This window comes from Vombatus ursinus, unplaced genomic scaffold, assembly GCF_900497805.2.
Source record: "Vombatus ursinus unplaced genomic scaffold, bare-nosed wombat genome assembly UNPS02014946.1, whole genome shotgun sequence".
NCBI lineage: Eukaryota > Metazoa > Chordata > Mammalia > Diprotodontia > Vombatidae > Vombatus > Vombatus ursinus.
In genome coordinates, this window is record NW_020954724.1 from 1,830,571 (window position 1) to 1,856,165 (window position 25,595).

Below are 25,595 nucleotides of genomic sequence, written 5' to 3' on the forward strand. Positions count from 1 at the left end.
CAACCAGCTTTCTCATTCACTACTTTTTATTGGAAGAACTGAGGAAACAGGGTGGAGACTAGTCTAACTTGAATGGGAAAGGGTTTAGAATATTACTCCACATATCTCAAACTCAGCATGCCCAAATCCTGATTAATTTTCTTTCTCCAAAATCCTTCCCTCTTCCAAACTTCCCCGTTTCTGTCAGAAGCATCACAGTGTCAAAGACACTCTGACTCTCAGTAGTGGAAAGAGTGTTAGATTTGAATTCAGAAGAGCTGAGCTCAAATTATGCCTTGTGCACTCATTTAACCTCCCTGAGCCTCAATGTCCTTATCTGTTAAATAGGTATAATAATAACACTACTTCCCAGGGTTGTTGTGAAGATAAAATATTTGTAAAGTGCTCTGCAAATGTTAAAGCTCCATATAAATGCTATTATTATTACTTACTAATAATAATAGATTTTCCAAAACCTAAAACCTACATGATTTTTAGTGCCTTTTGGCTGCTTTTCTGATCTTCCACCAACATCAGTTGTAATAATAATGTTAGCTGGTATTTATGTAGTGTTTTAAAGTTTGCAAAGCACTTTACAAATGTTATCTCATTTTATCCTCACAATAAGCCTGCGAAGTAAATGCTATTATTACCCTCATTTTGCAGATAAGAAAATTGAAGTCGTCAGGTTCAGCAACTTGTCTAAGATCTGACAGCTATTAAATATCTGAGGCGGGATTTGAATTCAAGGAGCTCTTCATGAGTCTTGAACCAGCATTTTAAGCACTTTACCCCCTAGTTGCCTGCTTCATTGGTGGCTAGGGACTACACAGGTCTTGTATTTTTAATGTATTTCATGGATCACCGTAACCATAAACTTGATCAACTCATGGCTAACTTTCTGTACCCAGAGCCTTTCCAATTTGATAGAAATTGTCTATAAGCTCATGCTTTAAGAACCGTCACCTCCGCACCATGATGAGTTTTCACAATAGGACTTTAAAGCTAAATTTAAAGTTCTACACTTATAATAATAATCATAACAACAATGACAAAGTGCAGTGGTATAGGATTGGGGTAGAGGCAGAGGGACAAGAAGTTCAAATAAAAAGACTTGGAAGTGTAAGTTGATTATACGGTGGGTATCTAGTATGTGATATGTCTGCTAAAAAGTTGATTTATGAAAGGGTAGTGTTAAGAATGAAGGAGGTGATAGTCCTGATGTACTTGTGCTGGTTAGACTATCTCTGGAGCAATGTATATGGTTCTGGGCACCACGTTTTTGGTAGGACATTTAGTCAGAGCGTATCCAGAGGAAGTTGAGTAGGGTGGCACAGGGACCTAAAACCATGTAATAGGAGACTCCATGGAGAAACAGGATATGTTTACCTAGAGAGGCAGGACTTAGTGGGAGATGTGATCAATGCCTTTCAAATATCCGGAGGACTGCCACGTGGAATAGAAATTAGATTTGTTTTGCTTGGCCCCAAAGAGAAGAGCTAAGACTTGGTGGATGGAGAAATTCAGGAGTATTGATTTCAACTTAGTATAAAGAAGAACTTTCCAAATATTAGAGCTATCCCAAAATAGAATAACCTGCCTTGGAAAGAAATGAGTGTGCTTTTAATGAAAGTTGTGAGGCAGTGGTTGAAGTTTGTTGGAGATTGTATAGAGGGAAGCACCTTTCAGGTAGGGATTGACTTAGATGCCCTGAGATGTTGCTTCTGCCTTAGATGTTTTACGGTTCTTTGAATGGATTAGTTTGACTGGAGTAGTGCTTAGATGGAGTGTAGTTATGTAGGAGGGAACCAAAGTTGAAAAAAGCTAAATTAAAGAGTTCTCTAAGTGCCAGACTGTGGGGTTTGTACTTATACCTGTAGACAATGGGGAGTCATTGAACATTTGTGAACAAGGCTTTGTGGGGGTGAAGCTGATGTTTTAGAAAGATGGATCTCATGCCAGCATGCAAGATGAATTGGAAATGGGAAAGGGGGAGCCAAGGAGAGTTATTGCAGTGGTGGATGTAAGTAAATGGAATCAGTTGCTTTGGAAATGAAAAGGAAGGGACAAATGTAAGAAATATTATATAAGAAATGTCATTTAATTTTTGAAGAGACCTGCCTATAAAGCATTTCCTGTGGAAAAGAACTGGAAGTTTTAGTGGATTGCAGACTTATTATGAGTCAACAGTATGATGTGACTGACTCAAAACCTTATTCATCGAAGGTGCCTGATTAGATATAGGCAACAAGGGAGAGGAAGAAATAAATGATGGTTCCCAAGTTTTTGAACCTGCCAACCTGAGAGGTTGATGATAGGACCTGCTATGTACCAGGCACTGTTCTAAGCTCTGGCTGTAAAAAGGCACAAAATAAAGTTCCTGCCCTCAAGGAGTTTATGATCTAATGGGGGGGGGGGGACACCATGCAATGACGGGAGACAACAAAGCAAGCTATATAAAAGATAAATAGGAAATAATTAACAGAGGGAAGGCACTGGAATTAACTATCTTAACAGAAATTAGGGAATCAAGTGGGAGAGCTAATATTAGGGGAAAAGATGATTTAGGTTTTAGATTTATTGAATTTGATGTAATGGTGGGATATCCAAAGTGGAAACGCCTATCTGGTGATTGGAAGTCTAGTACAGGAAAAGAGGTGAGGTTAGGATTTGAGCCCTCCCCATAGAGCTGATATTTGAACTGTCTGTGGTGCAATCCAACTATTATACAGGATTTTTTGGCTTTTCTCTGATCAGTAGGTTTATTTAGCAAAAGTACCTGAGACACTAAGTCATGATGAAACGAAGGTTGTCTTTATATTTCTCATATGTTTTGTGACCATTTTAAAAAATATTATATGACAGATGACAAGTCCATCAAGCTACCAACAAAGCCAAAAACTGTTTTTCCATATACAGATTTGTTTATAAAGTTTTGTAGTTTACATCATGGGTTATACATCAGGGAGAAAAAACACAAGGGACATTAAATGTGTGGTTATCAAAAGTGCCACATATGCTTGCTTTGAAAAAGTGAATTATTTTTGACCAGAGCCTGAGATTTAGCAAAGAACATGAGGACGCCTTACCCCAAGTTGTAAGGTTGTGGAGACTTTGTATTTCCTTTCTAAACTAAACTTCAGGGCAGGGAGAGATGGGGGAAATTTTTAGGAATTTTTAATTTAAACCTTAAAAAAAACCTCTTCATTTTAAATTTCTTTAGCCTCTTGGGGGTGGTAAAGGGCCTTTTATTGGTTCCAAAGCATCATACTTAAAGCAGTGTTTCTTAATTATAGAATTCTAGGCTTTGGTAACCTAGTTCAGCCTCTTATCTTATCTAATACCTTGATGATTTCATCAAGTTAAATAACATCCCTCTTCCAGTCTTTGTTTTCCCAAATTGTGTACATCAGGCAGTGCTTTGGATTTTAATATTCATGCCATGCACACATATACCCTCACACCCTCACAGCCCCTCTTAGCGTAAGTTGAACTACCATTTACAAGATTAGAATTTTTTTTTTTTTGGTGTATTGTCCTCCATTATCACTTACATATGTACTCCACCTTCTTTAGAGACTCCATACAAAGGATTAGTAATAAAACACCCATTTTTTTCAGTAATGCATATTTTATTCTGAGATACTCAACAAAAATCTCATTTTATGAAATGAGTTATTCTAGACTAAGTCTATCCTGAGTAAAGAGATTTCTGTAAAAATGGAAAATTTTGTTCGTCTCAAGAAAATGCTGCAAGAGCCAATTATAGATACATTTGAGTATTATTAAATTTCTACTATGGAATGAATTCCAGTGCTAGGGGATGGGAGGGAACCAAATCCAAACCAAACACCTGTCACAGTGAGGGAGGAATGAAAAGCAGGTGGTAGAGAAACAGAGAGGCTTAGAGAAAAACTGGAGGAGGATTTTCTCAGTGGAGCCAAACAGAGTAGGTGAGATGGATTGGTACAGCCCTCGATCTTAGGAAGTCCCTTGTCAGTTTGTCAGCATATAATCTGGGGAATTTATTGCTAAGGAAACTTGTTTTTCTTTTGTAATGCATAGGTACAGTAATAAATTAGTGGATTTATGAAGCAGGAAACTGTTGGGTTTTTATTTAAAGTAGTTTTTAGTAGATGTAACATTGGCAGTGAATGAGTAGGACATCACCAGATTCGAAACATTGGGGTACCACATGATGGTTTCTCTTGTTATGTAAAATGGATATATTTTTTAAAAAGTTAACTTGAAAAAGGAAATTTGCTGTTTTACAGATTCCATATATGCACTGTATACAAATTCTACTACAGTTGAATGTCTAAATCAAATATTTGAATACTTAGATCATACCCATCTCCAGAGTTTACCCTGGATGTATCATAAGTGTGTGTTGTTTTTTTTTAAATCTTTCACTTACATTGATTTTCTATTAATATGTGACAGTGCAACCCATAAAAATATTTTTACAAGAAACTTTTGAATCTGGAAGAAGACTGTATTAAATCTAGATAATGGTCAATTGTTTTTTGCTTAACGTGACTTTTTTTCTTTCTAACCAGTGTCAAGTAGTATAATTACAATGTTAAGACTCAAAAATATAACAAATGCAGAAAGAGATACGTAGAAAGCATTACAAGTTACTTGGAATTCTAATAGACATTCTTCAATTGAACTTTTATGCTTCTTTTCCAGATATTTGAATGGTGGTATTTTCGGAAGTATGGAACATCTTTCATTGAGCAAGTATCAGTGAGTCATTTGCGCCCCCTTCTGGGAGGGGTAGACAATAACTCTCCCAGCAATTCAAATACAAATAATGGGGATTCCGATTCAAACCGACAAAGTGTATCAGGTGTGTAGCTAACTTCAGCTTGCCAGTTACCGTTTCTCATTATTCACTTCTTCTAATGTGTGCCATCAGACAGTGATAAGTTCAAGACCATTGGGTTATTTCCATCTAAGTCTGAATAAGAGTGGAAACCTCTAAGCTGAGACAAGCAAATAAATTTGCTGTAGATAGATATCCACAAAGAGGAATTTATTTTGAAATTACCATTATCTTAATCATCAGAGACTTATCTTAATTTTCTGTCTGCTTCATAAGTATGCTGTAACATAGCTGTATTCTTAACTCTAGGTATTTCAATCAAACATTCATTAAATATCTACTCTATGCCCAGCACTGTGAAAGACACTGCGAAGAACAAAACATTCCTTATTTTCAAGTATGATTTGAAATGAAGTGTCCTCATGGTTTTCAGGAAGCAGTTGCTTTGAGTCTTTAGACTGTATTTAGTATAGTTAATTAAGTGTGGCAGTCCTGTTTTCCAAGCATTGTGGTACAAACCTGTATCCTCTTCTGCTGGGGAGTCAGACTAGTGGATTGCTTGTGTTCAGGAGTTCTGAAATGAAGGAGAGATAAGGCAATCAGATGGCCGCATTAAGTGTGGTACCAATATGGTGAGCCACCTGGGAGCAGAGGATTGCCGGGCTGCCTGAGGAAAACAGAGAATATTAAAGCTTCTTTCCCCATCAGAATTAGGATGAGGATCAGCAGTGGCCACTGCATTCACAACCTGGGTGAGAGAAGAATCAGTCAACCAGGCTTAAGCCTCAGTCCATACAACCCAGATCCAAGTAGCATAGTTACATTTTTAAAAATACTATATATTTAAAGACATGATTTAAGATTTTTTTTTGGTAGTGTACTTTCCACACTAACTTTTTCTTTTAGATAAACAAAATGTTGTATGAGTGGTGATGGCTAGTTAAGATTACTTAGCAGATGACATACATCCATATACACGCATGCATTCATGCATAATATACACATATGCATACACATATGTATATATACATATACACACATACATACACAATACACACATGTGCGTATAAAATCTGCCTACTTATATTGCATTAATATCAAGGACAATTCACTGACTTTATTTTTAGCAGGGAAATAGTGTGTTCTACAAATGGGTAAAGTGCTAGTGAACTAACCGTTCTGATATTGGCAAGGTACCTACTTTTCTTACTTGCATTTCCTAATTATAGTACAATGTAATAAGCAAGTGAACTTAGCAATTCAGACTTTTGCCATTTTCTAGAGGCTCTTCCTAGCTAATTGGATCCAATTCACAGGATCTAATAATGTTTTGGAGTGTTTGATACCTATATGATAATTTGTAATAAGTGGGTGTGCAGAGTAAATTTAAATTTGAAGATAAAGAAAGCTCTCATCTTTTTTTAAGTGGTCAAAGAAGTCTATATATTCTTTCCAAATGACAATTGACATCTAATATGGGAATATGTTTTATATGATTGCACGTATATAACCTGTATCAGCTTGCTTACCATCTCGGGGAGGGATAGGGAGGAGAGGGAGGGAAGGAAGGATAGAATTTGGAACTCAAAACTGGGTTTTTTTAAAACCCAAATGTTAAAAATCATTTTTACATGTAATTGGGAGGGTATTGATCACTTAATTAAAAAAAAAAGAAAAATTTCCCCAGAAAAGAGAAATAAATATCTCTTTGTAAGAGCTAAAAAGGTTTTTTTTATTAATATCTTCTGATTCTTACATTATGATAGTTATCCCAACTATCCTTTGCTATCCTATATAACAATTTTTTTAAAGAAAAGAAAAAAGGCAGCTTAACTGATTAGTATACTGAAAAAATCTGAAAACATATGCTATACATAACACCTGTGGACCTCCTACATCCACAAAGAGGTGGATTGTGGGAGGGGGAGGTCTCCTCTCTTGTTTCTTCATTCTATTTCTGCTTGATCTAATATTTTTGTTATGTTAACTTTTGATTTTTTAATCTATAGTTCCTTCTACTTACATTGTTTTAGTTATCATACATATTGTTTTCTTGGCTCTGCTCACTTTATTCTTGTTTCTTTGTATTCATCACACATATTTCTTACAGTACAATAATATTCCATTGCATCACAATTTGTTTAGCCATTCCCCAGTTGATGGGCATCTACTTTGTTTCTGATTATTTCCTTTCACAAAAAGTGCTGGTTTAAATATTTAAGTGTATATGGGGACTTTCTTTTGTATTGATGACTTCCTTAGAGTATAAAACCAAATAATGGTGTCTCTGGTTCAAAGGGTATGGACATTTTAGTCACTTTATTTGCATAATTCCAAAATTACTTTCCATAATAGTTATACCATTTCAAATTTCCACCAACAATTTATTACTATGTCTATCATTCCTCAATCCCTTTAGTAATGACTATTGACATTTTTTCTCATCTTTTCCAATTTGTAGGTTGTGAGGTACAACCTTAGAATTGTTTTGACTTGCATTTCTCTTATTAGTGATTTGGAATATTCTTTCATGTAGTCATGAAATACTTTCCTTTTTTTTTTTTGAGAACTGTTCATGTCCTTGAACTCTTACCTATTGGGGTATGGCTATTGGTAGTCATAGATATGTTTATGTACGTATGTATGTATGTATAAAAAATTATATGGTTTGGATAACAAATCTTTATTAGAGAAATTTGATATGAAGATTTTTCCCTGTTCAACCATTTCCTTTCTTATCCTAGGTGTGTTGATTTTGTATATGCAGCTTTTCAGTTTGATATAAAAGTTGTCTATTTTATCTTTTGTGATTGCTTCTATCTCTTGTTTGGTTAAGAATATGTCTCTTAACCATAGGTATGAGAGATATATGATCTGTTTCTTTTCTTATTTTTTAATAGAATTATCTGTAATATTAAGGTTAAATATCCATTTTTAATATATTGTAGAATATGGTATAAGGTATTGGTCTAAGCCTAGTTTCTGCCAGCTTACTTTCCAGTTTTCCTAGCAGTTTTTAATGCAATAAAGAATTTTTACCTAGTTAATTTATGTTTTCCACTTTATTAAACAATGTTATTCAGTTCTTTTGATTTTCCCTTGTCTAGAATGTTCCTACCACTCTTTTAAAAAAAATACAAGATAGGTTTTGGTGATTTCTGCTTTATAATATAGTTTGAGTTCTAGAAGTTCCATTACCGTCTTTGTCCCTAGTTCTTTTCATCATTTTCCTTGCTATTCTAGATCTTTTGTTTTTCCAAGTGAATTTTGTTATTATTTTATCAAGTTCTATAAAGTGTCCCTTTAGTAATTTGATTTGTAAAGCATTAAAAGTATGAATTAATTTTAGTACTGTTGTCATTTTTATTATATTGGCATGACCTAGCCACGAGCACTGAACATTTCCTCTAACTATTTAAGTTATTCTTTATTTCTTTAAGAAACATTTTGTAACTGAATCTATACAAGTCCTTTGGTCGCTTTGGTAGGATGATCCCCAAATATTTTATGCATTTTGTAGTTATTTGTAATAGGATTTGTCTTTCTAGTGTTGCTTCTTGTGTTTTGTTAATGTTATATGGAAATGCTGTTGATTTCTGAGGCCTTATTTTGTGTCCTGTAATTTGGTCAAGCTGTTAATTATCTCAGTATCTTTGTTGATTCCCTAGGATTTTCCAAATAAACCATTAATCATCAGCAGATATGAATAGCTTTATCTTCTCTTTTTCTGTCTTCATGCCTTTCATTCCTTTCTCTTGTCTTATTGCTGGTGCTAGTAATTTCAGAACTATCTCAAATAATAGTAGGGAGAATGGGTACCCTTGCTTCAGTTCCCTGTTTATTGGAAAAAGGTTCTAGTGTGTCCCCATTGCATATAATGCTTGCTTTTGGTTTCAGATAGATGTTTTTTGTGATATTTATAAAGGTCCCTCCATGCCTGTACTTTGTTGGGTTTTTAGCATAAAAGAATATTGTACTTCACCAAAGGCATTCTAATGAGATGATCATGTGGTCTTATAAGTTTTTGTTTTTAACATAATAAATTATGTTACTTGTTTTCTTAAAGTTGAACTTGTCTTGCATCCCTGGTATTAATCCCACTTGGTTATAATGAATGATTTGTTGGATAGCTCACTGTTGTCTGTTTGACAGGATTTTGTTTAAAATTTTTGAGTGGAGTTTCAATAATGATATTGGCCTATAGTTTTCTTTCTGTGTTTTATCTTTCCCTTGGTTAGGTATTAGGACTATATTTATCTTATAAGAAGATTCTGATAGTGTGCTTTCTTTCTCAATTTTTTAAAACAATTTGTAAATTATGAGTACTAACTGTTCTTTAAAAGTTTGCTAGAATTCGCCTGTGAATGAATCAGTTCTAGGAGGTCCCCCTACCTCCCCTCTTTGGTAGTTCCTAAATATAACTAGATCAGTTTTCCTTTTCTGAGATCGGGTTATTTAAGATCTCTATCTGGTCTTCTGATAGTTTGGGTATTTTGTATTTTGAAGGTACTCCTCTATTTTGTGTTCTCAGTTTTGTTAGTATATAACTGTGCATAATATGTTCTGATTATCCTTTTTATTTCTTTTGGTTTTATTTTGATATTACCTTGCTCTTTTGCTATTTTACTGATTTGATTTTTTGCTCTCTTTTTAAAAAGATTAATTAAAGATTTATCAATTTTATTAGTCTTTTCAAAGAACCAGGTTTTAGTGTTAATTATTATTTCTCCTCTAATTTTTAATACCTCCTCTTTTGTGCTTAATTTAGGTTTGCTTATTTGTTGGCTTTCTAATTTTTAAAATGCATATTTAGTTCATTAATCCTCTTATTTTCTGTTTTATTAATGTATATTTGTAGGGATATGCTTTTCCCCCCTGAGAACTGCTTTAGCTATATTTCAAAAATTTTGGTATATTATTTCATCATTATCATCTTTTTCTACATAGTTATGACTTGTTTCTATGCTTTGTTCTTTGACCCATTCCTTATTTGTGATTTCATTGGTAAGTTTCCATTTGGGCCTGCATATTTTGTTTGTGGTTGATGAATCAATTACTAGTTTCTGCCTTCTTATATTGGTTTGCTTTATCTCTGTGCCCTAGTACATGGTCTATTTTTTTAAAAGGTCCATGTGGTTCTGAGAAATATTTATACTCTTGCAGTCTCATTTAGAAGATGTTTAAAGTCTTCTAGAGTCTAGTTTCTCCAGCAGTTTGTTGAATTTTTTATTTTCTCTTTTGTTTATCTTTCTTTTAGACTTATCTAAGACTGAGAGAAGGATATTGAAGTTTCCTGTCACTATTGTGATAATGCCTTTGCTTTTTGTAGCAAGAAAGTGTTTCCTTTATGAATTTGGATGCAATGGCATTTGGAGCTTAAAAGTTTATTACTAATATTGGTTTGTTATCTATGGTTCCCATTAGTTTAATCTAGTTTTGTCATGTATCACTTTTTACTTTTTGAATATTTGTTTTTGCTTTGTCAGATTACATGACTATCTTGACTTTGTCAGATAGCAAAATCTCCTGCTTTTCTGGATTCACTTGATGTGTAGTAAATTTTTTTTCCCATCCACTCTGTTTTATTTTGTATATGTCCTTGTTTTTTAAATGTGTTTCTTGTAAGCATCAAATGGTTATAGGGTTTTGTTTTCTTATCTGATCTATCACTCTTTTTTGTTTTATTGGATTCATGTTTAAAGTTATGAGAGTTAGGTTTATATTTTTCTCCATTTGTCTCTATTTTTCAATTATGATTTTCCCCATTTTTGCTATAAACACAGTATTATATTCCTTCCATTACTTCACCTTAATCTTTTTGAGGTACCCTGTTCCCTCTGGCTTACTTCCCCTCATTCTTGATCCCCTCTTTTTATTTGTTACCCCTTTCCCTTTGGGGTTTTGCTTATTAGTTTCTTTTTATCTCCTGCTTTTTTCTGGTTATATAATTCTTCCCCTGCCCCTTTTCCCTTTCAGGTAAGTAGATTCTCCCTTCCTCTCGTTCTCTTCCAGTAGTCTCATTTTTTTCAAATTTCATTTTTGCACTCCTTTCCAAAAAAGATTTCTTTCATTCTTTCACTCTCTTCATTATTCAACTTCTCTGTCTTCTCCAGGTGATCATTCTCTGATTCATGGCTTCTCTAATTATCTCATCTCTCTATATTCTCTGTATTGCTCATGTAATAAAAACTTCCTAGGTGTCCATTCTAGGTACTTCCCCCTAGTCAGTTTCTGCCATTATCTTGTAGAGCTTGCTCTGTGGTTTCCCTCTTTCCATTGTGCGCCATTCTCAGAACAGTGCTAATTATTACAAGTTTCAAAGAGGATACTGCTCCATGGTAGAGTCCCTCCCCTACCACGCCTGATTATGCAGCCCACCATCTATATTCCCTCCCAGTTACTTTTTCCTCCCTCAAAATCTCCTCTCTAGGTCCATTCCCTCCCACTCTCCCAGATGCCAGTTGCCCTTAGGAATTCTAACTCCCTACCTCCTGAAGTAGATCAAGTGTACTTTTTAAGCCCCAGGTCACACCCAGCACAAGGTGTCTCTATCCCTTTACAAACGATATGTTTTCACCCAGAGAAGCATTCATCAGTGGAAGCCCCTTCTACCACCAACGTAAAGTCTCCTTCTTTCCCCTCTTCCTTCTCACACCCATTCCCCTGCAGTCTTTTCTCTTTCTAAGGGGTCATTTGACTCCAGCACGTAACTGTACCCCTGCTCAAAAACCCTCCTATATACCCTTTCATGCTATAATGTAGGTTCATCAAAAACAAACAAAAAAATATTGATTCACCTGTAGGCAGATATCACCATATTCTGTCCATAATGCTCCAAGACCACCTCTTCACTTTCACCTCCAATAGAATTTCACCTTTGCCCTTGTGTACTTTTTTTTTTTTAAGGCAACTGGGGTTAAGTGACTTGCCCAGGGTCACACAGCTAGTAAGTGTCAAGTGTTTGGTCTGAGGCCAGATTTGAACTTAGGTCCTCGTGACTTCAGGGCTGGTGCTCTATCACTGTGCCATCTAGGCGCCCCCCCCAGTACATTTATAAAGAAGTTCTGTTTTTGTTGTTGTTGTTGTTGTTTGTTTGCTTTTTGTTTTGTTTTGTTTTGCTGTTACTCTGTTTCTATTGTCCTTAGCTGCTGCATTTATTCACTCTTCCTGCATTTTTGTTGTTTGAGGTGATGGAGAAGCAAATAATCTCTTCAGTGCTGATTTTCTTTCTAAAAATATTCCAAATACTTCTTTATTATAGAATATCTATATTTTGTCATTTATGATTAAACTCAGCTTTGCAGGGTAGGTCACTCTGGGCTTCATCCTTTGCTCTTTGGAATATAATATTCCACTCTCGCTTATGTTTTTAGTGGGTGTGTAATAGTCTTGTGTTATTTGAATTTTCTTTCCTTTGTATTTGCAGGTCTTTCTCTTTTAATGCTTGTAGAACTTGTTGTTTCTGAATTGAGATTGTTAAATTTAACCACTGATGTGTCTTGGGGTTTGTAGCTTTGGGCTTCTTTTTTTCTGGAGGTTATCTATGAATTTTTTCAGTTGGTATTCCACTTTCATAAGTTCTGGGCAGTTTTTAGCTTTATGGACAGTGTTGTTAAGGATTTTGTCCTCTTGTGTTCTTCTGAGAGAATGATAATTAGGTTGTTGCCACATATCATGCCTTCAAGATCAATATGTTTTGCTTGCATAATGAGTGTATTTTCTTTTAAAATAATTAAATATTATTGCATTTTGCTTCTCTTCTAGATTGTCCCTCACTTATGTGTATTTGCATTCCCAGTCTATTGTTCTCTCTTATGTTTGGTAAGACTTGCCATTACTTATTCCATTTTTTCTATTTTGCCCATTATTTTTACTGTGCACATAAAAATCTGCCCTCATAATTCTTATTTCTGTTTTGAACCTTTCAAGAACATTGAGTTGTGATTCCATGTTCTCTTCACATTCTACAGGGTCCTCTATTTTTTCATATGTTAGATAATTTTTCTTTGTTTTTCAGTATTTACTCATCGATGCCTGAACTAGTTTACTAGATCTGGAGGCCATTTTTTCCTTCTGTTGTTAATGTTTTCCCTGTTGATTTATCTGCTTATGTTCACATTCTTTGAGTTTTCTCTTCTTGAGATCTTTGGTAATTTTAGTTCCCTGCCCCCATCCCCATCCCATTTTCTCCTATTGTTCACTTTTTATTCTATCCTTGCTGATGGTTTCCTTGAGGGCTGGATCTCAAAGTGTGTCAGCTTCCTCACATGCTGGGCAATTCAGTTGTCTGCCCCAACATTTCTTTTGCGTACCCAGAACTGGCCCCCACTGGATGTTGAGCTGTTTTATTCATTTTTTAGTGAAATGCTTCTCCCTCCACCTACTGTATTGATCTGGTATCTTGCCTCATGCTTTCTTTCCCTCAGTTCTCTGGCTTAGCACCAGTGATTAGTTCAGAGCACTGCCCTGTTGATGCCATGGTATTACCTGCTGCAGGTCTGATTTGTTGTGGCCCTGCCCTCTGTACAGTTTTGTTCCTGAAGGTCTGCTGTGGCCCTGTCACAGAGCAGATTTATGCAGGCCAATGCTGGGATCTCTAGGACATTATAAAGAGGGAGAAAGGAACAGGTTGTAGGTTGAGGTTATGTCGCAAGCTCTCCTGCCCTAGAGTCAGCTGGTGCAGCTTCATAGCCAGTGGCATGGGAGGTAGAGGAGGCATGCTGAGTGAACTCAGGGTCAGTAAGCACCAATTCTTTTATTTTTTCACTAAGCAGCCATGTTTTGGATTCTGGGTGTCTTAGAGGACAAGCACAGCTAATGATGTTTTCTCTTCAGCACGTAATTTCTGTTTTGGCTAGGTTTAAGAGATTCTGGGGATCAGAGAAAATATCTTGTCCTCCATCTTGTTGTGCACATAACCCAGAAGTCCATAAATAATTCACTTTTATTTACCTTTATTTATTTATCTATTTGGTCTAGATCTCTCTCTGATTTTATCTCAATGGGGAGCATCCAGTGTATCACCTGTATTCTCTCCATTTGTTGGGAGCTAGTGATTTGAACCCTGTTCCATTTAATCACTTAACCTGAGGTAGCTTTTACAAAGGGATATTTAGTTAAGAATGTCAAGAACAAATGTACAAACATTTTCCCCAATGCTTGCATGACATACTTTCTTCTACCCCCCCCTTTTTCTTTAGGGGACTGGGTTCTAAGCTCCGTGCCTACATAGCATTGGTCCCATGAAGTGTATGTCCAAATATGGCTCACACTGAATGAGTCTTCCTTTTAGCTTTTGCTAGTGTAAGTCCAGAAAGTTAGGTCACTCCTTACTTGCTGGGGCATTGATGCTAGACAGACCGCGACATCCAGAGTAGATTCCAACATCAAGATTTCTGTAGGTTGTTCTCTTGATCTCAAAGATCAGAGACCATTGCTTTCACTTAGAAAGGAAATGAGCAAATGAAAATGGTCAAGGATGAAAGCCTATTTCTGGGGAGGCAATAAGGCCTCGTTAAGGGAGGAAGGCCTCCTTTACCACATGGCCTGTCATTGGATGCAATGAGAGGAGTCACTGAGTTCTGAATGGAGCAAAGACAGATGATTTAAATTGACTTAGACTTCTGAAAAAATGTTGACAGTTTTCTCCCAACCAGGGCGTTAGCCATTCAGGGCCAATTATAGAATGTCCACAAATGCTCCCCAGTTTTTCCAAGTCACCTCCCCATATATTATCCCAACTCTTAAGATTTAGTCTTAAGGAGTTGACTTTGATATCAAGAAGTCAAATAACGCATCCCTGGTTTTAGAATCAAGATGTATCATACACAAGTCTTTTTGACCCTGAGGCCTGTGAGAACACTCACAGGAATAAGGCAGAGGCCACCAGCCTGAATGTCTGCAAGACATTTTTACATACATTTATGTGAGGTTCTTCCTTTGGATTGAAAAAAACAAAAACAACTGGTTCAGTTTGCACAGGTGAGTACCTTGGCCTTTTCTTGCTGGCCAATTCATTTGTCTTCATTTCAGATCTCATGTAGTTCTCACTGGAGTTATGCCTCAAGTTCTGATTTAAAGTTCATTGAACTTGTCTCCTCTAGGGACAATTTAAATGTAATAGAGTAAAATAAAGAATGAAGTTAAGAAGAAGAGATAAGCAAACTCAGGTTTAGGGTATTTGTTTAGAGTCACAGCCATCTATGCTAGAAATACACTAACATAACCCCATCATTCAGTCTTTTAAAATGTTTTGTCACCAGAAAACTGCCCTTTGTTTTGTTTAGTCCTTCAGTGGACTGGTCTTGTTGCCTGCAACAGTCTAAACACTTTATGAACATATGAAGAAGCTTTCATGCTGTTTGGCAATTCTTGGGTTGAAATCAGAAATAAACATTGCAAGGAACTTTTTATAAGGGGATAATGAAAGGTTCCACCATGTTCAGAATACCAAGGGATATCTACTTATTAAAGGATAGAAAATAGTCCAAGGTAAGAAGTTCTGTATGATGGAAGGCTCACATCTTTGTTAATGGCTTTGCATTCAAGAATATGTGAGTTCAGATCCTACTTTGGACCCTTAACAGCTATGTGACACTAGGCAAGTCATTTAACCATGATGAGCCCTCAGTTTAGTTATGTGTATAAAATGGAAATAATAATAGTTCCTACCTCATAGGATTGTTGTAAATATCAAATAGGCTAATGTATAGGAAGCACTTTGCCAACCTTACAGTATGTAAGTAACTATGATGATGTTGATAATGATGGAATAACATTGGCCTCTTCAGTATTCCTCAAACAAGACACTCCATCTCCTGATTCTAAGCATTTGCACTGACTGTCCCCCTGATGCCTGGAATCCTCTCCATCCTCATCTCTAACTCCTGCCTATCCTTGGCTCCCTTCAAATCCCAGCTAAAATCCCACCTTCTATGAGAAGCCTTCCTAATCCCTCTTAATTTTAGTATTTTCCCTCTATTAATTATTTCCAATTTATCCTCGCTATAGCTTGTTTGTACATAGTTGTATATTGTCTCTCCCATTGGACTGTGAGTCTTGGAGGGCAGGAGCTATCTTTTGCATTTCTTTGGTATCTCCAGTGCTTAGCACACTGCCTGGCACATAGTAGGTGCCTAATAAATGTTTACTGACTCACTCACTGACTAATCGTAAAATATTGGCCTGGAAGAGACCTTTCAAAGACCATCTGGTTGAAGTGTTTCATTTTACCAATAAGGAAATTGAAGTTTAGTGAGGAAAAGTGACCTGTTCAAGATCATGTAGGGAATAAGTCATCCAGGCAGAATGTGAACACAGACCCTTTCATTCTAAATCTCGTGCCCTTCTCACTACGCTGCATTGCATGTCATAGTCATTCGTTGATTCCACAGACATGTAATAGTCACTATTACTAATAACTATTGATATAGCAGAAGCCCTGTCTTCATAAGAACTCTGTGAGCTAAATAGTATAAGTATTATTATCCCTATTTTATAGTTGAGGAAACTGAGGCACATTAAAATGATTTGTCCTAGGTCACACAACTAGTAAATATAAATGCAGCAAGGGGAACCCAGGACTGACTCTAAGTCCAAAGTTCCTGTCATTATAACAACTTGCCTGCCTTTCTCTGTACTTTGTGAAAAGCACTGAACTGGGTTCTGAAATATGTGTATTGTAGAACACCATAGCATATTTATGCCACAAATAACAAAAGTAGGTTCTCTCTCTCTCTCTCTCTCTCTCTCTCTCTCTCTCGCTATCAGCCATTTTTCCTATATAAAGGGTCTCAGAAATCATCAGTTACACATTTTTCAAGTTCCAGTAGATGACAGATTGTGATTATTGTGGAAAACATGTGCTACCAAAAATTCTTCATTTTTAAAATCTGCACACTTTAAAAAAAAATCAACTCTTTCCCCTTGTCCTTCATCCTACGTACTGCTCCTAACCAACTTCCTTCTCCTCCCTGACTCCCACCCTTCAAGACCAAATATGTTGAGGTTGTACGCACTGTCTCTGGAGTTAGAGAAGCTGGTTTTCGTTACCACCTCCACTGCAATCTGTGTTTGTCACCTTATCTTTGAGACCTTGTTGGGTCTCAGTTTCCTCATCTGTAAAACTGAGGAGTTTGGACTAGATGACCTATGTATCGAGGTTTCTTCCAACTCTGAAGCTATGATTCCATTAAATTAAATAAAATCTGTGTAATATAAGTAAAAGCAACCAGAAGAGGACGATAATAGTTGGCATTTATAGAATTCTTTACAGTTTACAAACCGCTTTCCCCACAACAGCCCTGTAAGGTAGGCACAAATATTGTAAGGTAGTACAGATATTATTCTTTGCATTTTAGAAATGAGGCAGCCAAGGCTCTGGGAGATTTAAGTGACTTGCACATGTTTGCATCACCATGCTAGTACTTGAATATTCTTATGAAAATAGCTAGCATTTATATAGCTCTTCAAGGTTTGTAAAACACTTCACAGATAGTATCTTATTTGATTCTCACAACCAACCCTAGGAGGTAGGTGCTATTATTATTCCCATTTTTACAGATTTAAAAAAAAAAACACTGAGGCAGACAGAGGTTAAGCCATTTGCCCAGGGTTATGTAACTAATATGTGTTTGAGGCAGGAGTCAAACTCAGGTTTTCCGCACTCCTAGTCCAGCACTCCCTATGGTAACAGCATAAGAAAGGCAAGATCCATAGAAGGAAACATTGAATGTTTGATATTTACAGGTAGCATATAAACTAACTGTTGTTTACATTGTTGACCTGTTTGTAGACCTCTGAACCAAAAATAGAAAGATGTGAATTCTTGAGCTTTTTCTCACCACCCCACCCCCATGAATTTATGGGAAGACTTTGGAAAATTTACCCTCTTTGTATATTTCTCCTTAAGTAAAAAAAGATTATCGTGTGCCCTTCCCTAAATTATGTTGGGCAGTTTTTAAGGCGAAAGGATATGGTTGACATGAAAGAATTTGGGGGCTTCTTAGAAAAAAATTATATCTAGAAAGCAATCTGTTCCTGAAGCTGTTGCTGTTGTTAATGATAATGTCATCATCAGCATGAGCACATTTCTGCTCCTTGGAAGAAGTAACTGTGGGAGAAGCCCTGCCTTATTCTGATAAAGTTCTTTTAAAGCCACTGGGAAGAGGGGATTAAGACTTATTCTACATTTTTCAATAAAGATTTCAGAAGCTAAGAAATATGGATCTCTAGAACCACATCTGCTTCTGTGTGTTTAAGTACCTCTTCTTAGAATTTCTTGGTTTTCATGGTTGATAAATTCTCTCCTTGCGAAATCTTTGGAGTACAGGGAATACAGGGTATTTGGTATACAGGGAAATTCTTTTTATAGCTCTGCTGTGCTGTAGCAGTCAGTCAGTAGATAAACACGTATTAAGCAGTTGCTCTGTTTTGGGCACAATGGTAGGCACTAGAGTTACAAAGACAAAAATGAGGCAGTCTCTTGGGAGCAACAACATATGCATCTAAAAAATAGATACCAAATTTAGACAAAATCAGTACAAGGTAATTTGGGGAGGTAAGGAAACACTAGCTGCTGGAATTTGGGTGGTAGAGTGGAAATCAGTACAGACCTCTTGTAAGAGGTGGTGTTAAGCACGTCCTAACCATGCTTTGAGTTTTCCAATCCAGCCAGGGGCTAAGTATGCCATATATAATCTCATTGACTGCCTTAACAGGCTGAATTTTTTGGGGGGGGGCAGTTGGGGTTAAGTGACTTGCCCAGGGTCACACAGCTAGTAAGTGTCAAGTATCTGAGGCCAAATTTGAACTCAGGTCCTCCTGGAGACTCTAGGGCCAGTGCACAACCTAGCTGCCTCTCAGACTGATATATAATGTCATCTTCCTCAGTTCTGTCTGTTTCAAATCTGTAAGCCAGAGTTATCCATTAAGTTAAGCACCTTACGATATGTTAAACCAGGGCTTCTGAATATAAACTGTTCTGTAGAAGGGATAATGTTAAGACTGAGTATCAAGAGATCTAAGTACTGTTCTAATGATCTAGTCCATGACCTTGGTAATCATTCAATTCATATAATCCCCCTAGAATGCTTGAGGGCTCCTCTTTCCCGAGAAATATTTATTGAATACCTGCTGTCTACAAAGCACTGTCCTCTGTGGGGCATGGAAGGAAATGGAAAATCAGATAGAATCCTATAAATCAGTGAAATTATGATGATTATTATCATAATTCTTAGATTATAATCCAGCGAGGAAAGATATAAACATATATTTAGAGCTAGACGGGATCTTAAAAGTCATGATGTCATAGATTTAGCGCTGATGGGATATGAGACTGGGATATTAGAGATCATCTATTCAGATCCTCTGTTTTTCAGACAAAGAAGTGGTTAAGCAACTTGCCCAAACAGAGCTAAAAGTCCGTGCTCCTGAATTCAAGCTCAGAATTCTTTTCATTAAACCATAGTGTCTTTCATTTTTAAAAATATGATTCTTCTTGCCCAGTTTATATCTTTGGACATTTGACATCCGTAACATTCGCATGCTAGGTTTTGATCATGGACTGTTATCAGGCTGTGCCTGAATCATTTCCAGCTTGGCTGACATAGCTTGTGCCTTTGAGATCATTACCATCTCATAATTTAGCATATGACTATGACTTGAGTGGAGGTAGGAAAGTGGTGGTTGTATTTGGGGACAGTGGGTAAACCTGTATGGCTGGAGCAGATAGGGAAGTGGTGGAAATATAAGGCTGAAAAAGTAGAGTGGGGAATACTGTTGTTCATCTAATTGAAGGACCTTGCCATTGTATTTATTGTCTTATTTTCTTAGACAGTATGTAAATATTCCACAGGATAGATAATTTTCTGTAGACTTAAAGGGTTAGGTGTATTGCTTTATTATGGATTCTGTTTGGATATCATTTTTTAGAGAACTGGAGTGGAATAAATGATCTTGTCAGCTCTTGTGGCATTGACCATGGATGGATAGAGATGGAAAGCCTTAGAGACAAGTGTACATCATTCCGGAGACTTAAGGGGAAAAAAGAAAAAAAGATAGTAATGACATTAATGCGCTCTTGTTGGAATCCCAGGCAGCTTTTTCATGGCAGCGAAAGGGCACTAGCTGATCTTGAGAGAGGTTGGAAAATTCCACTTGGAGTTAAAATATGCTTAAATCTGATTAAAATATGGAGTTTATTCCTCGGAGAAACAGGCATGATAAGAAATTGAGCCTTGTGTGGAAAAGCTTTGACTCTCCAGAGACTGGAGTTTAAGCCCTTGACTTCAGACTTCATGGCGTAATGAGTTTCGCAGTAACATCCTTTGTCCACATCACTAAAACATCAGGCAGCCTAATATTGATGGGGTATGTTGCCCCAGGCACTTCTGTCCAAAGAAAGTCTCTTGCAGGTTTAGATTAAGAGGGAGAGCAGCAAAGAAGAAATTAACATAGCTGTGACCCAATTTAAGGAGACTGTGTAATAACATTATAAAATGTTTTTCTTCCAAATGATCACTTCTCAGCTTAATTTTAAGATAAAATTACATTGAAACTAAGAGATAATTTTTGCTTGCTCTTCATCAAAAAGAAAATCTTCTAAGCAGTTTAAATTTCTTGTTGTATTGAAGGAAGTTGTTATCCTAGATTCTGCACATCTAAATTATATCTACATGCTTGCTGTAGCTGCTTGTTCTTGAAAACATTATAAATGTTGTCCTTTGCCATTTAATCTTTATTTATATCTGAACTTTCAGCTATAAAGATATACTAATGAAGATGCTTCCTAGGGATACTTCTTATCATTTAGAACATTTGTTATCTAGAACATGTAAGTTCTAGGCTTTGAATATGTTTGTGTATGTATATATGTACACATATATGTATGTATTTTGGACAATACGAAGTATAATAGGAACTGTCTTTATTAATGTATCTTTAAAACTGAAGGTTACGATATAAATAAAAATTAAATGGTTAAGATGGCACATGTATGTATACACACATATGTACATGTCACATATTATACCTTTGTAAAACAGCTTTTAAAACAAAAACAATTGCACAGTACCATCAATGGATGATATTTTTAAAGGTCTAGTTTTCAGGTGCAAATCAAGTCACACTTGTTCATAATGATGTTTCTTACACCCCCTGCTGGTCATATAACAACACTACATAATTGAAGACTGCATCTTGGGATATAGCTCTGTTATCTTACATTAACTCCATGCGACTGAGATCATGAATACAGAGGGGACCTAGAGCTTTTCTAATCCAACCCTCTCATTTAACAGATGAGAAAACTGAGACCCTGAGAGTTTAAATAATTTGTGTAAGGTCGCGTAGGTAGTACTGGCAGAGCTAGGATTTGAACCTAGCACCACTGACTTCCAAAATAGAGATTTTCACCTTGTACCACGCTGACCCTATATACTGTACTGTGCCATACTATACCACACTAAAATTCTTTGGAGTTATTTATGTTTTAAGCAATTAAATTTATTTTCAATATATAATGAATGTAAAATCTTTAGGGGAGTTTATTTCATAATTTACCAGCATAACGGTGGGTCTACTTCCTGTTAATGAATTGAACCATCTAGTAATTACTTCAGAGGGCTGTTTTGAGAATTGAATGAGATGATGTCTATACATTAGCTTTGTAAACTTTAAAAAGTTTTCTCCAGGGTGCCTCCAAATCTTAGTGCAGTTTAAGGCTTTAATAACTATTCTCATCTTCATTGTTATCATAGTGCCCTGTGGGGGAAATTTCTTAATTTCCTACTGAACTTTGAAATTAACTAGTTTACTATCAACAGTTCAGAAAAAGTTCAGTAATATAACACTATAACAACAACAATAGCTGAAATTTTTACATAGTTCATTAAGGTTTGCAATTCATTTAATTTAATTCATTAATTAATTTAATTCATTGTCTAATTTATTCTTCAGAATAGTTCAGAACAGTTCTACCATAATTATCATCCTAGTTTTACAAATTAGAAAACTGAGGCTCAGAGACTTTAAGTGAATTGCATATGGTCGCACATAAACTTATAAATGTTGGAAGTCGAATTTGGACAGATCATATCTGATTCCAAATCCACAGCTTTTTATTAATAACCTCATTGCCCCATTCTCACCTCTTCCCATAGCCAGTTTGTATCACATGTGCCCCCTCCTCTCCTCTGACAGTATCACCACCCTGGTACAAGCCCCTCATCACCTCATACCTGGGCTATTGTAATTCCTTTCTGCTTGTTTCCTCTCCTTCCTCTTCCTCTTCTTCTTTGTAATTGGGGTTAAGTGACTTGCTCAGGGTCACACATCTAGTAAGTGTCAAATGTCTGAGGTCGGATTTGAACTCAGGTCCTCCGAACTTCAAGGCTGGTGCTCTATCCATTGCACCACCTAGCTGCCCCCCCTTTTTTCTTTTTCTTTTCTTTTTTTTGGTTTCCTTGCTTTAAATTTCCCACTCCAGTTCACTCTCTACTCATTTATCAAAATGATCTTCCCAAATCACTGATTTAATCTTATCAATCCTCCCCTTCTCCCCAACTACAGTAGCTCCCTATTTCCTTCGGGATCAAATATAAAATTCTCTCTTTGGCTCTTAAAGCTCATCATAACGTTGCCCCTCCTGTCTTTCCAGCGTTCTCCCACCTTACTCCCCTCCATGCACACCTTCTGGCTTCCTTCGAGTCCCAGTGAAATTCTACCTTTTGCGAGAATCCTTTCCTGGTCCTTCTTAATGCTGCTGTCTTCTCTTTCAGCTCATCTCCACTTTGCCCTGCACGTATCTTATTTGTCCATAGTTGTTTGCCTGTTGTTTCCTCCACTAGACTTTGAGTTCCTTAGTACAAGGACTGTCTTCTGCTTTGGTTTGTATTCTCAGGACTTAGTACAATGACTGATAGATAGTAGGCTCTTAATAAATACTTGCTGGCTTGAATATAAACCTTGTAGAATATGTTTGTAGACTTCAGTATAATAAATTTTATAATTCTTATGCTCTGAATGTTCATGACACAAAAATTTAATTTATGAGGGTGCTGATCTTCTCTTTGTTTAATCACCCCACCTGAAAGCCAGAGAAATCTCTTCATAGACATTCCATTAGATTTTCAGTAACTGATTCTCTAACTTGCTATGGGAGGGAACTTTTGTTAAAAATAAAAATCAAGAGGCATCACAAATTTTCCATCTGGTAGATCACAATATAGTGAAGCTCTGTAATATCTTGTAGTATTTTCAGTGGCCTAGTATGGTTCACTAATATGACTTGGGCATTTGAAATGAAAAATCTTTTCAAAATTGGTGCCCTTCCTGAACTGATTCCCCTAAGTCTGGCCCACACTGACCTCTGCTGGTATGGCCTGCTCACTGCTTCCCTACCCTTGTAGTGACTGCTTCCTTGTTCATTTCACCTATCTTTACTGGTCTGATCAGCTATGCTTTCCTTTGATGGTTCTTTTCTAAGATGGAGCACTTTCACCCACCCAGGGAACCCACAGCTGAAAAAATCCATGTTTGAAAAGTTAACAATTATTAATATTATTATTGAATCTTAATAACAACAAGCTTTAAGCCTTATAAAGTACTTTCCTTGAAACATCCTTGTGAGGCTGCATAATTATTATTATTCCCGTTGTACAGATGAGGGAACTAAGGCTCAGGTAGATTAAGCAATTTGTCTAGGATGTAAATTATTGGGAGTGGTAAATGCCTTGCAAATACAGACTCATTGGGGGTGAGGAAGAGGAGGGACAAAGTCCTCTGAAAGAAATGTTTTCAGATCTCCCCACTTACTATTTCCTCCCCATTGAAAGTGCCTTGTAAAATCTAGGCAATCACTTGATCTCTGTGGGCTTCAGCGTCCTCAAAAGAAAATAATAGGTCTGTACTAGATGATCTTCCAGGTCCTCTCTAGCTTGAAAATTCTGTGGGTTTATGTTTTGATTTGAAGATGGGCCACTTGTGCATCTTTAAAGTTGGCAAACTATTTAAGATTCTGTTGTTCTCATGCCTGGAATTGTCTGAACTCATGCTAGGTCAGTATCTACTCTGGTTTTGTAATTGGTTTTATTTTTATAAACAATATTATTTTATTTTGATTTTTGCACTTTAAAACCTGAGGAGCTAAAACCAATTGAACCTGACCATGTCTATCTCTGACCAATAAAATTACCTGCATTATGATGCCTGAATAAAGAAAATTCACAAAGTTAATAGCCATAACTGGCCATAGCTTAATGTTCTTACTCTCTTTGTCTCTTTGTGATATTATTCTCCTTAAATGCCTATGCAGTCATTGAAATGGTATTAAATCTTATTTCTTTCTGCCATCAAATCTCTATGATAATAATAGTAACTGACATTTTTATATAGGCTTTAAGTTTACAAAGCAATACCTTATTATTATCTTCTTTGAATCGCAGTACTACCCAACAAACATCATTCCCCTACTGTACAGATAAGAAAACTGAGGTTCAGAGGTTAAAGGATTTGCTCATGGTCACATAGGTAATAACCATCTCTAATATGAAAGATTATTTAAATTTTAAGAACAAATTTTAAGCTATTAAAAAAGCTCTTTTTCGCTTCTACTTTTATTACATTTCACTATTAGATTCATCATAGAATTTTCTTAGTGCTCAAAGGGAGATGAGAATTTCTTCTCTTCCAAGCCCAGAGAGTAACAATTTACAAAAGGCCTTCAAACTTTACAAAACATTTTCTTTATGAAAGCTATGAGAACACATATATTATTTTCATTTAAAGGCTATCAAACTGAGTCCTAGAGGAGTTTAATGATTTGCCCAAGGTCACACGGTTAGTCAGTGATAGAGCCAGAACTAAAGAACTATTCAGAGGGGACCTTCGAGGTCATGTGGTACAGCTCCTTGTTTTACAAGTAAGAAAGCTGAGGCACAAAGACATTAAGTGAAACAAGGTCATTTGGCCAGAAACCAGTCTCCTGATAGCTTGTCTGGTGTTTCCCCCCCCCCATAAGTAAAACCATCGGGGTCTGTAAATAAAATCATGTTATGATGTGGGCAAATAAGGTTTGCTGAATTAATGAATTGTTCTTTTCCTTGGTTCTATTAATTGTTTTATACTTTTCTTTGCTACAGAGTGCAAGGTTTGGCGAAATCCACTAAATCTGTTTAGAGGGGCTGAATATAATCGGTAAGTGTTTTAGAAGTTTGATGAAGTAAAGCTTTCTAGTTTAGCTCTAGAACTAATATGGCTCCCTGGCACCACTCCCTCGGAATCCTTGGCACGCCTTTCTGGGGACCCAGCTCTTTGTTCAGGGAACTCAGCCATGGCGACTTGTGATATTGCCTGTGTTACGGGAAGACTGTGGCTCTACAGCTGGAAGGCATCTTAGTGGTCATCTGAGAGGTCATCTAGACCAGTCTCCTCGTCTTGAATGTGAGAAAACTGAGGCCCAGAAAAGCTAAACAGCTGGCCCCAAGTCACATAGGTGGCCAAGCTCGATTTAAACCTGGGTCCTGTGATGGCAAATTCTGCCTCCCAAAAAGCAGAACACAGGAAAAAATGAGCACATCATGACAACTCCCTTTCTGTTAGCATTTGGAAACGTTGCCGACTTCTGTAAACATTTTTAACACAGACAGGAATTTGAATGTCTTAATAGGAGCTGTAATTCATATGGGCCCACCATTCCTCTAATAGAGCTTTATACTACAGATGTATCACCAAATCAAAATGTTTTGAAGCTTCTCTGGTGCATTTTAATAAAGAGGAATTACAAGAGATA

At 36.5% G+C, this 25,595-nt stretch overlaps 1 protein-coding gene across 7 annotated transcripts in view; it reads left to right on the top strand.

The window, feature by feature from the left end:
• ST7 (suppression of tumorigenicity 7) overlaps window positions 1-25,595 on the top strand; it is a 283,519-nt gene that overhangs the window by 151,861 nt on the left and 106,063 nt on the right. For all 7 annotated transcript variants that reach the window (XM_027845020.1, XM_027845018.1, XM_027845019.1 and 4 more), the window contains exons 3-4: window positions 4,672-4,831; window positions 24,946-25,000. In XM_027845020.1, the coding sequence (XP_027700821.1) occupies window positions 4,672-4,831; window positions 24,946-25,000 (215 nt within the window). The remainder of the gene's footprint in view (window positions 1-4,671; window positions 4,832-24,945; window positions 25,001-25,595) is intronic.